We start from the raw sequence: 15,237 nt of genomic DNA, 5'->3' as shown, positions 1-15,237 counted from the left end.
ACGCAGACCTGAAGTTTGTGTGGAGCAACATTTACCGTTTCAGAGATGCTGAAAACACATGGATCATGAGCTGCTTGTGTGATAAATGAACACATTACAACACTTCATTCTGAAACACAAAACGCATATTTAATTAATCGAATCGCAGCGTTTGCAATTTTATAATCGCTCTATGACATATTTCGATTAATTGTTCCATTATAATATTCATATACTACATTTTTTTCCTGTGTGATCAGGCCAACATATACAGGCCTAGTTGTTGTGCTAGTGTTAAGCTCTTATTAGATTGTATGCTCGAGCGCATGACCGAAGGTTACAGCTAAAGTATGTCTGCTTCTCTTCAGGAAGACCAGTAAAGCTTGTTCCCACATACTCACACCAGTGATTCCCAGGATGCAAAAAGGGCTCAAATCTTTGTAATCCCAGAGTGCTTGTGAACAAAGGCTCTGGAGTGTAAGACCACACTAATCCTCTTTCTGTGAGCGCAGCCTTTAACAGTACCAGCGGCATCAATTTGGGTCAGACTGGCAAATGAACCCTGGCGCTCTTATGATATCCTTTACCCTGTGTAAACGCACACTTGAAGCAAGCATTTACCCTAACTGTGAGATATGAGCCGTCAATAGCAGTGCAAGTGGCAATGTTACAAAATGTTACTTTTTCAAAAATGCTTTCTCTGTTCATCAATCTTTTTAAATATTGACTGATGAAAATTCAACTCTGCTATCACAGAAAAAAACATATTTTGAAATATATTGAAACAGTAAAGTTATTATTTCATAGTATTACTGTTTTTACTGTATGTCTCATCAAAAAATAAATCCTGCCTTGGTGAACATAAGATAATATAAGAGCATACTAGAGGTAGAAAAATAAAAAAAAGATGAATTAGCCGACCCCAAAACTTTGAGCGGTAGTGTATATATAATTAGAGATTTAATTTATCAGTATTAATCAGTTGTTTCAATATATATTATTGGGTGACGACTGATATTGTATTAATATATTGTGCAGTATATGTATAGTATATTTCTTTAACTATTCAGGGTTTAGTTACACATCCAGCTTTATTTGCACAGATCTGCAGCTCAGTTTTGTGCCTTTTTTATGAATACAAGCAGTCTTTCTCAATAATGACTTCAGTATCCAAGAAACGTCTTCTTTTGATTCCGCCTGCTCATGCTGATGATGGCCACAAAGATGAATTGATCTTTCCCAGCATGTCTCATCATTTTGTTATACTTTCATAACAAAACCTCCAAAGCGAGAAACTTTAAAGCATTACTTTTTTGGATCATTGTGTGATTTTCGAAACTTTAAGTAAAATGAGGACTGATGTGGCATAGCAGAATGTAATTTGTTCATGCATGTGTTGCTGCAAAACTATTGGCGTCTCTACAATGTTCTTTCTTCACCATAAAAGTAGTCCTTGACAGTCTTGCGCTATTGTCTTCTGGGGCCAGTTACACCAATTGAATTGACTGAATTACATCAATAAGCCTTTGTTTTATCTGACAGACTTTAAACCTTTAAACACACATATACTGAAACAGTATTTTCTTGAAAAACACTCAACAATCTGTTTTAATAACAACAAAATAATTTTTTACAGTGTATAAATGACAAATGGTGCAACCTAATAAAATGCAGAGTTAGTTACTAACTAGTACTTACAGTGCTAAGCCTCTAGCGTGTTCCAGTTTAAGTTAAGGAAGGCTGATGCAACCCTACCTATAGGCGAGTAATAAATGACAACTTACTAAAATATAACTTCTGTTGGACCTCCATGCTGGATCTGTTGTGTGATGATGTGTTTTGTGGCCGTGTGGTGTAGGTGCTACAGGCGATGGGTTACCCCACAGGCTTCGACACAGACCTGGACTCCATGAGTGCAGATGAGAAGTCAGACGGGGAGGGCAAGAGCGAATCGTCCACTCACTCAAGCAATAACACATCACACTCAGACAACTCCAACACGTTGGAGGTACAAGCACACAAACTGCAAACTCAAGTGTTTATGAAATGTTTTTACTGTTCTAGTCAAGTCACATTTATTTAGAGAGTGCTTTATATACAATTTAATTGTTGCAGCTTCACAGTACTAAACAAGAAAATAATAGTATTAATGTTACTAAGTTGTTTGATTCTGAAACAAGATTTCCGCTCTAAAGCAGCTCTACAGAAGACAATTGTACGGTATCATTATTCAGCTCAAATCTGTGTTGATTCAGTTCAATAACATGTTCTGCATTTAGGTGCGAACTCAGGGTCCTATTTTGACGGCCAGCGGGAAGAACCCGGTCATGGAACTCAATGAGAAACGTCGTGGGCTGAAGTATGAGCTCATCTCAGAGAGCGGAGGGAGTCACGACAAACGCTTCGTCATGGAGGTGGGCCTCAAACACACATGTGAATCCAATAGCATTGTGGCATTGACTTTTGCTCTAAAAAGCATCAGTCACACCTTTTTTTTTTATAAAGACAAGAGTTATATGGATCCTTTAAAAAGTCTTAAAGTCATCATTCAAAATTGTGGTGTTGATCTGAGTGAAACTGCTTCTCATACAAGAACAAATGTAAGGCAGGACTTGCTTTTGTCTGTGGGGAATTGTTTGTGGTTTGCTATTGGTGGATCTCATTTGAGTGACGGGTTGCCCCACACTCGCGCCAGTAAACAGAGAAAACATGTTGTTGTTTTAATGAAAGCTGACATGAATTAAAATAATGATGTACATTTGTAATAATTTACAATAAATGTTCCATAAAAAATAAGAATGCTCAATTTTATGGTGACTTTAACAAAAGTATATCAAAAAGTCTTTATTATAATTTCAAGACGTCTTGCTGCAAATTTGGGATGGAAAACAGGAATCAGAATATGGTTTAATGTGATAATTATATTTCAAAAGGCTCAAATTAAATTGTGAGTGATGTGAGTTTCAAAGTCAAAAAAATTATGCTTAGTGATTCCTTGTGATCTGCTATTGATGAATTATGAAAATGATTATGGTGTTAATATTTTAATGTTTTGTAGGTGACTAAGAGTGCTTATCTCTCTTATCATTTTCAATGAGCCGGGAGCAGTGACGCATAGACATTTGAAAATAAGTCACCCAATGTATTTTAGGCTCGTTTATAATTACAAGTTTTCAAGTATTATGCATACAGTATTTTTTCTGGATATTTTAGTATTTTATTTATGAAATAAACTTTTCTGTTGTTTTCAAAGTAAACTCTTGCAGCCTCTCTCAGGGCCGACCCGTTACAGGAAAGACTAAGAACATTATATAACACATTTAATATATGGATTTTACTCACACAACAGTGTTTTATTGCCTGTCTTTGAAAACATTGTCATCATATCAGCAAAATCCAATATCGATCGACTTCTAAAAGAAAGCACCTTATGATACACATCATCTCACATTTCAGTCATTGATGTATGATGTAATTTCCTGTTCGAGACCCTCCTCATCCCGTGCTCTCGTTGGCAGGTGGAAGTCGACGGGCAGAAGTTTCGCGGCGCAGGGCCCAATAAGAAAGTAGCCAAAGCCAGCGCTGCCCTCGCAGCTCTAGAGAAACTCTTCTCCGGGCCGAATGCTGCTGGAAACAAGAAGAAGAAAATAATCCCTCCGGTAGGTCCTAGATATTTTGTAATAAAAATATCCTGGATGAAACTGGGACCTGCAGACTAACTCATCGTTTTTGTCCAGAAATCAATCTGTGGCAACCTTACACATAGATTCTCAGTGCTCATTAAAGCCTGTGTGTGTGTGTGTTGTAGAGTAAAGGGGCATTAGCTGCCGCTGCTGCTGTGTCTGCCGCCGCGATCCAGGCTGCACGAGGACGAGGAAGACACACTCTCACGCGAGGAGCTTTCGTCAGCGCTGCGGCCGCACCGGGATACGTCACGCCAGGTGTGTGTTTGGTGACTGTCTTTCTATAGTGACTAAAAGCCTGTTTACTTCAAGTTGACTTTTTGACCCATGTTAAATTGCATTCACCAATGCATTTCTATAAAAGAAGTCCCAATTTACCCATAACCATCGTTCGAAATCAAAAATGTTTAAGGGATACTCCACTTTTTTTGGAAATAGGCTCATTTTACAACTCCCCCAGAGTTAAACAGTTTCTGGTCTCATTGACTTCCGTAGTATATATTTCTTTCCTACTATGGAAGTCAATTATACCAGAAACTGACTGGTTACTGATATTCTTCTAAATATCAGAAAAATCGTCTGAATGCATTTGAGAACGGTGAAACTCAACTGTTTAACTCTGGGGGAGTTGAAATGAGCCTATTTCTGAAAAAAGTGGAGTATCCCTTTAAGTAGCACAATTTTTCCAATATTGATAATAAGAGTTTGAGCGCCAAATAAAATGAGTAATGCATTCTACGGAGCTCTAAAGGGACATGGTTAGGCTTGCTGCTGTAGTTAAATTACAGTCCATTAGATTTCACGGATCATGTGAAGAGGGTAAGGAGAATGACTGACAAGCAATGGCGGAAGATTTGATGTGCAACAGATCCTGAGTGTTATTGACAAATATCTTGTATAATGTGCGGTCAGTGCCACTGCTCCCTATACACAGAGTGCACGTGATCGCAAAAGTTAAAAGCAAGTGCTCATTCAAAAGCGATTTCATATTGATAGCTATGATGCCCGCAAATTATTTACAATATAATTACACAACTATATAATTGCAAGAAAAAGCAAAATCATTGGAATATAATTTTTCCTCCCATCTCATATTTTTTTCATCACCATGTCCCTTTAGAGGCTCCATTGCATCATTTCATTTCCAAACACAGTATTCTGCTTCAGGGACATCCCTACGATTGACCGATACTATCAAAAATCTTTCATTTCGCTGATATGGAACTGATATATTGTGCGTCTCCAAACAATATATAGATATATATGAATTTATTTATTTTTTTATATTTTCTTCATTTATCTGAACATTTTTTAGGGTATGATGTAAATTGTTTTCAAATATATTCAATAGCTTTAATTAATGGCTTCAAATGCTTTAAAAGTTATCTGGTCAATAAGATTTCATTTTGATGAACTCTAACTCTTGTTGTTTTTAACATGGTATTTTGTCACAACATTGTTTGCATCTATATTTGCTTGGTAATTAGTAGATGTATTTACATATAATCAATTTATAGTTTATATTATATTATTCAGACAGGCTCTTTCACATGGCTCATGTCAGTAAGATTGTGAAGGAGTCTTAACACTTACCTCCCAGTCCGTCATGAATACCGTGTTCTCACAGGCTTTGGAGCCCCATACGGGTACAGCGCTGCGGCCGCCACTCCTGCATACGGTACGTACCCCTTCCTTCCCATCCTCCCTTCCTCCAGTCAGGGTCTAGGGTCCAAATCTGCCCCCACTTACTCCCCCGTTCAGTTCTCCAATTGGGCTTTCCAACCCCCGAAATCAATTCCACAAAGAATCCCGTCGAGAAACGACTCCCTGGACGATGGAACTGAACCATAACCTTTTGGTTCTTAATTGTGGTTGGAGCAAGACTTGCTGCACCTGGCCTGAGTGTGACTTTGCTCGTCTAGTCTGCCTGCTCGACGCTTGGCCCGTTTCTCCTGACTCTGGGCGGCTCTCGAAGCGTCGGCGTAGTGCTACTGTCTACAGCACACAGTTACACCATTCAAAGCAGCCGCTGGGCATGATGGCCTGAGAGGAGAGATCACAGTTTGAAGACTAGTACTGCGACTAGCTAGCAAATTAGGGACGGTTCACATAAATATAAAAATTCTGTCATCATCTATTCACCCTCATATATCCAAACCTGTATTTGCTCACACAATCCCTTCACACAATTAAAGTCAGTGGGTTTCAAAAAACAACATTGGAATCTATTGACTTTCATTGTAGGGACAAAAAAATGGTTGGGGTAAAAAGGCTTGAAAAACATAAGGGTGAGTAAATGATGCCAGTTTTATTTTATTTGATTTTTTTTTGAGGGGGGGAGGGGCTATTCCTTTAAGGCACCGCTAAATAACCGTTTAATAGTTCAACCCTCCGCCATCTAAAAGCATGTTCGCACCAAGAATGATTTAACATGTACTACAGTATATTAGCATCTGCTTTAAATGCTTGAGCTCTTTAGAGTCGGGTGATATTCTGATTGGCTGACAATCATTTTTATTGTGATTCCAACTAAATTCTTCTACAATTATTAAACATTTATTAATAATAATGTACAATTATTAAAACTTTATTATTGTAGTTAACGTTATAGTTGTCCTCCTAGGTGTGAACAGCCCTATACTATGTGCTTGAATCGCTCTATCGCAAAATCCCTTATTTAATTTCTGTACTGGTCAGGGGGTATGTTTATAATATTAAAACAGAAAATTCAAAAAATTAAAATTCGTATCATTTACTCACCTTGCCATCCTCCATCTCTGAGTCCATTTAATGAAAGCCGCAGTCTATAATCCACATGACCCCAGTGAAATAATCAATGTATAAGAAAAAAATATATATATTTTTAACTTTCTGTAAATCATTGTGTCTGGTATGAGCGTTCATGAGAGGGACATTGTGTCCAGGGCCGGCACTAGCCATTTGGGTGCCCTAAGCACAAATGCTTGGTGGTGCCCCCATACCCCCCACCCCACCCCACCCCCCAACCACCCATACCCATGTATTTTAGCATTGACCCTGCATTCAGAAATACAAGACAAAATATTCATGGATTCTACTGAATCATTAACCATCATACAAAAATATTGCACACATTAGTCTTTTATATAATATAGGCCTATGTGTCACTGGAACATTTAAAACTCAAAACTCTATTCTACTTTTAAAAGAGGTCTGATGAGGCACAATATAATAATTCTGTACATAATTTGTAGGGCTGGGAAAAGATTAATCGTGATTAATCGCATCCAAAATAATGTTTGTGTCTACATTAATGATATAGGCCTATGTGTGTGTACTGTGTATACTTATTTTGTATATATATATATACATGCACATTTGCATGTATGTATTTAAGAAATATTTGTTATTTATATATAAAATATTTTAATTTATATATAATATAAATTATCTATAAATATATACAGTATATACATGCAAATATTTCTTAAATATATATGTGCATATGTGTGTATATTACAAAATAATTATATACAGTACACTCACAGATCATGTAGAAACTTTTATTTTGGATGTGATTAAGCTTTTCCCAGCCCTAATAATCTAATCTAATAATAATTCTAATTGCAGTTTCACCAACAGATGTCGCCCTTGGGCCTTTGACCGCATTATCCGCATAGAACAACAACGAAAAAACGTATCTAAGCGGTCTTCCTTTTCTTCTCAAACAAACTAACTGCATCTTAAACAGCCCAAGTTGAAAAATGTCCCGGAGAAACCCCCGGACCCCCGTTAAAATAAAAGATTCTACATGCTGAGCAAAGCCCTGGGTCATTTGCACAACTACTAGCGACGCCCCCCTGGACATGCATACACGAAGCAAGGGCGCCTACAAAACTAACACTTTTATTTAAAACATTGTCTTAGCTGCAAGCGAGTATTATCCCGCTGTCTCTTCTTTTCCCCTTTTTCCGCCCCCGACTCTTTGTGCCTTTTCGAGGCCATGTCTGATGTCGATCAGGTGTCTGCCAAATTTGACACTGATTGAGGAACAGACCACTGCAAGGTGTGGAAGGGGGGGCACCAGAGGGAGACTGGCACAGGAGATTCACCTTTTTCTCCAATTTGGTCTAGCCTAGGCATATTACTTTTGTATTGCTTTTGTATATTAACATGCTTTAGACATATTTTATTTGTTATTTATACTAGTAGCCTATTGTGATGATTTTTCACGACCCAGATTTTTTGGTGCCCCCCCAAGCACTTGGTGCCCTACGCGCAGTGCGTGATGTGCGTGTGCGGAGCGCCGGCCCTGATTGTGTCATGACTTTGATGCGTTTTGAAGTTCACGTGAGAAGTAATGTGGAAGCACGGAGGACCGCATTTTCTCGTGTGAACTTCACAAAGCATGTGTGTCACATTGTCCCTCTCATGAACGCTGGTATGACAGTAAACTGGGAAAAAAAAAAAAACATTTAAAATGTTATATTTTTTACACACACCAATCATTTGGCTTCAGAAGTCAGGTTCATCCACTGGGGCTGTATGGATTACGGTCACGATTGCTGTGTGGGTTTTTTTTTATGCGTCAACCGAGCAGCAAGCGTTATATGGACTCAGAAGATGGCTTGAGAAAATGGTGAGAGAAAATACATTGTTGAGTGAACTATCTCTTTAAATTGATTACTTAATTATTTAAATAATTAATCACATTAAATCAACTTTCTAAATTGGCATCCCCAGTTAATATTTTAGTAAACACAGTATAATCTTCAAACTTTCCCACATCCTGGGTCCGCCTGCCTGTACATTGTAGACTAGAGAAAGCTCTGACTGATGAGAAAAGTGCAGCGGCCTCTTGGGATACTTAAGTGTTCATCAGATGTACACTTCGAAATCTCAGCAGTGTTTCAGCCTCTGTTTTTATAGAGCGATTTCGGACACACTGTTCTGCTATACAGTAGCGAAGGCACATTCAGAACAGCGTTCATTTCTATTATTTATGTAGCGTATTTATTAATGTTTTAAATTAGCTTTTATTTTTAATTTCTTTAAAGTTTAGTAATGTTATGTGCTTTTGTCATTTTTATTCATTTAAAAATATTTCTATTCAGCTTTATATTTGTTTCAGTTTTAGTAGTAGTTTTTTTTTAAAGAAAGTAAAAAACATTTCGAATTTTTTATTAATTAAGTTTAAGTTTAAGTTTTTCATATATTTTTTTTATTTTAGCTTTATTTCTATTAAGAAAAACGTATTAAAAAAGATTTTTAAAATGGCTTAAATGGTTTTAGTTTCCGTTAATAATTTGACTGACCTCGAATAACTGCCGTTTTATGTTTAATATTCATTGCCATTGTCGTATCTGTCTGAAATTGCTGCTGAGTTTTGACACATAGTTCATGACGTTACACTCCACGCAAACACACCGCTCAGGGACGCCCATTCCCATCGTAACTTCTAAACACAAATAGAGGAATGCGCACACAGTAAACAGATTTGTAAGCGCCTCTCCGGTCAGGCCCAGATGAAGATGCTTTGAATGAGCCTTATGTGCAGGGGGGGACTAGGTGAGGTGGGCTCAGCGGGAACGAGGGCTGAATTTGGAGGGTCTGTGTGTTCGTTCCTCGCAGGATGAGGGGGGTGGGTATGGGGTTGCTGCTAGCGGCCTGGTCTCTGCCTGCCACATAAAGACTGTTCCTTTAGGTGGAAGGTGAAACCTGGTATTGTGCTGTAAGAGAACAGTGCGCCCCTCTCTTTGACGTCTCTCCGGTTTGGTGCCTGAGAGCTGTGTGCATGCAGTAATTCTCACCAGTCATCTTACGCTGTCCAACCCTTTTCCTCCTGTTGCTGCTTTGGGATTTCTAAATGGGAACGACTGTGAGACTACGACTACTGTTCTATTCACACACACATACACACACACTCACACACATGGCACAGAATGAACACTCCACATAAGAGCACCAGCCAGCAAATCACTCCTGTAACCCTCCATGTGCCCCGACCCACATTTCAAATATACATGTATGGTTCAGACACCACTTTTAACTTATTACTTTCAATTAGATAGTTCTGTCTAGTTGTTAAAACTAGGGCTGGGTGATATTGAATATTTATGAATATCACAATGGCATTGTGCTGTTTTTACATTTCTTAAAGACTTTGCTAGTAAACTAAGCTGCTTGTATGTACTGAATGTCGATACTTAATGCAATGGTGATAAAAAGAGAGATTTAAACCTTCCGGAAAAAAAAAAAAGTTAAACTTGTCTTCGGAAAACAGTTCTTTTGATAAATGAATAAAAATAAGCATTATTCTACAAAAATTGTACTTGATTTATACATTGGGAATATAATTTTAAAAATTCGTTTTAGTGAATTTCGTTAATTTCATAAAAACTGTGGAAAACATATCTTGATTATTTTTTATTAGATTTATACTGAATAAAATCAAAAATATATACTTGTTTATTTTTAACTAAAATGTCACAGTATATTATTGTTTGTTAGATTTATTCATAGTAAATAAAGGAAAAGATAATTATTATTCCTTTAATTTAGTGTTTGTTTTGTGGAAAACGTACCATTATTATTATTATTATTATTTTTACCCTAATTTCACTGTATTTTATTGTTTGATTTATTCAATGGCTAAATTGGTGATAAATTGGTTAAAATCTTGGAGACTTTCCGAACAAACACATAAATGCTGTAAAATACTTAAATTATAACACTGTCATGTACAGAATATCAGCGACAAGTTGTTAGTATAACAACCAATCAAATGAAAGATCTGGAGCTGTTAGGTTTTATTGTATCTACAGTATATCGCCCAGCCCTACTCAAGAGCCATTTTTCATAAGATGACTGAATATACCATGTGGTTCAGCTGGTCAACTGTGTGTGTATATCATATCACATGACATTATCTGAATGAATGCTTGATTTCTGCCCTCTCTCTTCACCTGACCTCACTCTTCTCCTCCTCTCTCTTGGGTTCATATCCCCATGCTAGAATAAGACTGAATTGGCTCTAGCTTTATTTAAAACAAAACACCCTCAGGTCTTTTATTTTGTCCTGGACTTATGTGGAGTGCTCTTTTCATTTTCTCTCTAGGTTTGCCCAAGAGAATGCTTCTGTTGCCCGTCATGAAAGTGCCCGCCTACCCCGTCCCCCACTACTCTTTCTTTTAGCTCAGGAGCCTACCTTACACACACACACACACACACACACATACACACACAGACACCGCGTAAATGTACATGAGGAGGGAAGGTCAGAGAGCACATCCCTACCACACACAGGGACAGCTAAGAGGGTATATTTGTAAAGAGCTTTTTATTTGATCATTTATCTTCTGGTTTTAAACAAATACAGGTTTTATGTTCTTCAGAAAGAAAACTTGAAGGATTTGTACTGTGAATTGTTACCTCATTCTTGGACATTTTAAATGATATCAGCCTCTTTTGTTATCATGGGTTTTCTTGATTGGGAATAGGCAGTCACGACAGGCTTACTGTATGTACGGATATATCAGGAGCTGTGCTTAAGATGTATAGATATAATTCAAACTACTGCTTACAAATAAACCTTTATCTTCATCAACTGCCAAGCACTGACTGTTGTATATTTCAGATGTCTTTAGTTACTTCTGTAGCAGTTATATATTCCTCTATAGCAGTTTTAGCCGTTCTGAATGAACATTTGGTGTAGCTTTCAGATACTTAAAGAAGTTTAAAAGCATGTTCCAGGTTCAATGCGACTTGTGCTCTTAGGACAGCATCTTCATATTTTGTGAAGACCACAGAAAATAGGTTTGATTTGTCCCTTAGTTTGTAAGTGAAAATTGCTGTAATGCACTTTCTGTTTTGCTTTGGATTTAATTTGTTTGTTTTTTGTTTGGTTTGTTGGACTAAATCGAAGTCTATCTGCACTGTAAAAATGAATATGCTTTATCTAATCAATAGAATTGTGGCAACAGATTACACAAGCAATATTATTAATTAAATTGAACAAATTAGAATTGAGTAAAAATTAACAAAAATGTCTCACTAACTGACAGATGTCAAAGATTAATTAAGAACTTTTTATTTTATGTTGTGAACATTGAAAACACCTGACAAGCAGAACAAGCACAATCACTGAAGGAGAAAAACGTCATTTTAAAACTAACCTAAACCAAACCCTGATCACCATAATGGTGACTTCAATTATGTTTTTTTTTTTTTGTTTTTTTGTTTTTTTTGGTTGTTGTAAGTTCTACTCATTTTAAATGGTTTACTTTTAAGGAATTCATTTGATTAATTTTTACTCAATTCTAATTTGTTAAATTTAATTAATAATATTGTTTGTAATCTGTTTTTTTGGATTAGATAAAGCATATTCATTTTTACAGTGTAAGTCTATTCTGAAGTTTTGTTGTTTTTGTTTCAGGTTTTTTTTTTCTTTTTTTTTTCGTTTGGTTTGCAAAGCCTTGACTGTGTTAACATGCACTTTAAAGCTATATTTTAATGTTATGTATTTCAATATAAAATATTTAGGGAATATTTAATGACTTCCATCGAGTACATTATTCTCACAATCTGTTTTTGCAAACTGGGGACGTATCTGTTCTCTTCTAAGATAATCGACAGAATGTATTGAACCCGGAACATTACTATTTATTTAATTCTAGCAGCTTGTGTTTCCAGACAGAGCTTGTTTTAAAACGTTGGACGTTTAAGAATATCAGCCTGCAGTTTAGGAGCTTTTTTGGGCATTTAACACGTCGAGATTTCATGCCAAACTGACCCCTTTTGCGTTAGTTATGAAGCTGATTATTTGAGTTAGTTATGAAGCTGATTATTCCATTCATAGTCATTAAACATTACGTTTCCGGGTTTGGTTGATCAGGTTTTGGATGTCGACTGAACAGTTAGTAGTATTGAACCATACAAAGACACACATTACACACACACGGCTCAAACACGGCCCCTCACATGGACACACACCGGAGCCTCCAGTCACAGCCTTACAGCGGAGAATCGAAAGCAGCAACAAGGGATCCATGGAGACATGCTACTGAAATGTCTTTTTGTCCTTTTTTTGTTTTGACTTCTTGGTGAGTGTCTTATCGTGTGTGAGATGTTATTTCATACTCCTCCAAAGGCCAGCACAAGCGAATTCACATTGAGGTTCACGTGCGCTCACTTTGCTCGGGGGGTCTTTCCTAACCACTGCTAATTTAGTATCATTGAGATAGTGTTTATGAATATTTTAATGATTTTTTTTTTATATATATATATATTGAATTTTATTCATGACCTTTTACATAAATGTTTTCAGTTATCTGTAATAACCCTGTTCCTGACCCTTTGAGCTACAGACGATGCCACACACCTGAAATATAACATTGGCTTTGGTACATTGAGAGCAAATACACCAGTCCCTGTTTCTACAAACGTTCTGGATTTAACGTTCATGAAACATTGACTCCATTGGTTCTCGTCGGATCACCTGGATCAATGCTTGTGCTGGCTTATGGCTGGGTCATGATCATCACTTACCAAAGAGGAACTCCATCTCCATGGTTAAACGAGTGGTCACTATTTTCCCATTCATTGTAAACGGATCCCTCCCATTCGTCATGGTCATCCTCAAGTGTCCACTCAGAACCAATGGCCTGTCCTCTTTGGTAGTGATAGCAGTCATTGTACTATACTCTCTCCAAAATCACAACAGATCTGATTTTTCAGAGTTATGTACTAACTACATCTGTATGGAAACCTCAGAGGTGCCACATACGTTTCACATTTCCTCTGCCTTCTATCAAAGGAATGAGCTCCAAGTTTTTTTTTTTTTTTCCGTTTTGTCGGAAAGTTAACCGTGCAGCTTAAGTTGTTGATGTCTTTTTTATTAACCTGAGACGCTCCCAGTGCAATGAAAACCCCACGTACAGCCCGAAAGAGCAGAGACCCTAGTATCCACCCCTGTGGCACACCCTAACCCTATTTCCCTCCTGCCATCAGAATGTGTATATACATATATATATACCGCTGCCTCCTGCCGTGCCGCATCATTAATCGCAGCTCTCTCTGCTCTTGTCCTCACTGTAGGTGGTCTTTTCATTGACAATCCCTTTTACCAGCCGCGGACCATCGCTCCTTTTTTTATTCACTTGGGTCCTCAAGATCTCTTCTCTGACTTCTAGAACCATCAGGTTGTGTGGCTCTAAACTGTCGTACCACTCCAGGCATGACCAGGCTGTCTCCACCGCACAGAGACGGCCCAAACTTCATTCACAAACCCATCCAAACCCAATCTAAGGATCCAAAAATGCACCACTCTTACAAAAGCAATACTCTATTTGACTTGCTCGTCCCGAAAACCGGCCGGGGGACCTCGGTTCCTCTTTATATAGCAATACACTTGAACTCTTTTGGGCTTTAAGCTTACTTGAGATGTGAATGTTCGGTTGAGTCTTACTCAAACTTGGCGTTGCAATATAGTCATTTTCATTGTATACTCACCACATGTGTATGTGTGGCTATATTATAAATACACGCATATATATGTATGGTCTCTGGCACTATAAATATATATGTGTAGATATACCGATGTACTTATGTATATTTATATGCAGCATATGTATTTATATAAATATACATACATACACACATATACATATTCTTGGTATTAATTATTTTAGAATTGGAAAGTGATATTTAACCATTATACTAGGATATATCTTTCTTCCAGTTTTATATATATACAGTATACATATATGCTAAGCAATTTAATCTAGTAAATTATTCTTGTGAAAATGCAATATGAAAGCCCTTTTCTTAATCTACCTGTAGTAGATTAGTGATGCTTCCTTCTCTCCGACTCGGGCGGCTTGGCCGTGTGTTGGTCAGATCTGCGCGTGTGCGTGTTTTTGCTCAGTCCACCAAAGTCTGGCGTTCTGGTTGGGTCAAGAGGTCGCCCGTGCCGCCTACACCCACACCTCACAGGTCTTTCTAAAGCACATCCGACGGCAGATTGGTTTACTCTTTCTGGCCGTTGACTGGGGTGCATACTCGTACACGTCATCACGGTATGAGGGGCAGCTAGTGTGACCCGGTCACTCACTCACTCAATCACTTCTCCCTGCAAAAGCACAGGCGGCTCTCTTTGACGCGGCATAGGTGGCCCTTCATTCGCCCTTCCATTCATTCTGTCATTCGTACTTCTCAGGCCTGTTTCACACTGCACACAAAAGGCACATATTTGGACACATTTCAGTGGCCACTCACATTGCCTGCACAATCATAGCAGAAGCGTAGCTGCAAGTTTCTGTGGAAAACATGCGCAAAATTTGCTGTAAACCTATTTAGCAACACAATATTTAGCATTAAAGGCTTTTATACAGTGACGGAGAAAACCTGACTGAATCCAGATCATTGAAAGAGTTCCGTGTCGAGCAATTTTCAGTAGCGAACTCCCGATAGATGTTTAATACATTCTGGTCGTTATTAAAAGAGACGCTCAATTTAGTCAACCTATTTTTCTTAGTAGTACTGCAGTTCTGTGGGTGTGAAAGCGCAATGCATGTTGTACTGTTGTGAAACAGGCCTC

General features: G+C 37.8%; 1 protein-coding gene across 5 annotated transcripts in view; it reads left to right on the top strand.

Annotated features, from left to right (window-relative positions):
- The window catches only part of strbp (spermatid perinuclear RNA binding protein), a 94,312-nt gene extending 80,350 nt beyond the window's left edge, over window positions 1-13,962 (top strand). For 3 of the 5 annotated variants that reach the window (XM_089126517.1, XM_039675462.2, XM_039675461.2), the window contains exons 14-19: window positions 1,838-1,987; window positions 2,259-2,393; window positions 3,498-3,638; window positions 3,788-3,920; window positions 5,290-5,340; window positions 13,737-13,962. In XM_089126517.1, the coding sequence (XP_088982643.1) occupies window positions 1,838-1,987; window positions 2,259-2,393; window positions 3,498-3,638; window positions 3,788-3,920; window positions 5,290-5,340; window positions 13,737-13,831 (705 nt within the window). In that variant the 3' untranslated portion in view covers window positions 13,832-13,962. Of the gene's footprint in view, window positions 1-1,837; window positions 1,988-2,258; window positions 2,394-3,497; window positions 3,639-3,787; window positions 3,921-5,289; window positions 5,341-10,758; window positions 11,255-13,736 lie in introns of those variants that run through there. The other 2 variants (XM_089126518.1, XM_039675465.2) reach the window with 2 other exon arrangements.
- The last annotated feature ends 1,275 nt before the right edge of the window (window positions 13,963-15,237 follow it).

Source organism: Pimephales promelas, chromosome 23 (genome assembly GCF_988280905.1).
Source record: "Pimephales promelas chromosome 23, fPimPro1.hap1.1, whole genome shotgun sequence".
Taxonomy (NCBI): Eukaryota; Metazoa; Chordata; class Actinopteri; order Cypriniformes; family Leuciscidae; genus Pimephales; species Pimephales promelas.
The sequence above is the reverse complement of the archived record's forward strand: the minus strand, read 5'-3'. Positions and strand labels throughout refer to the sequence as shown.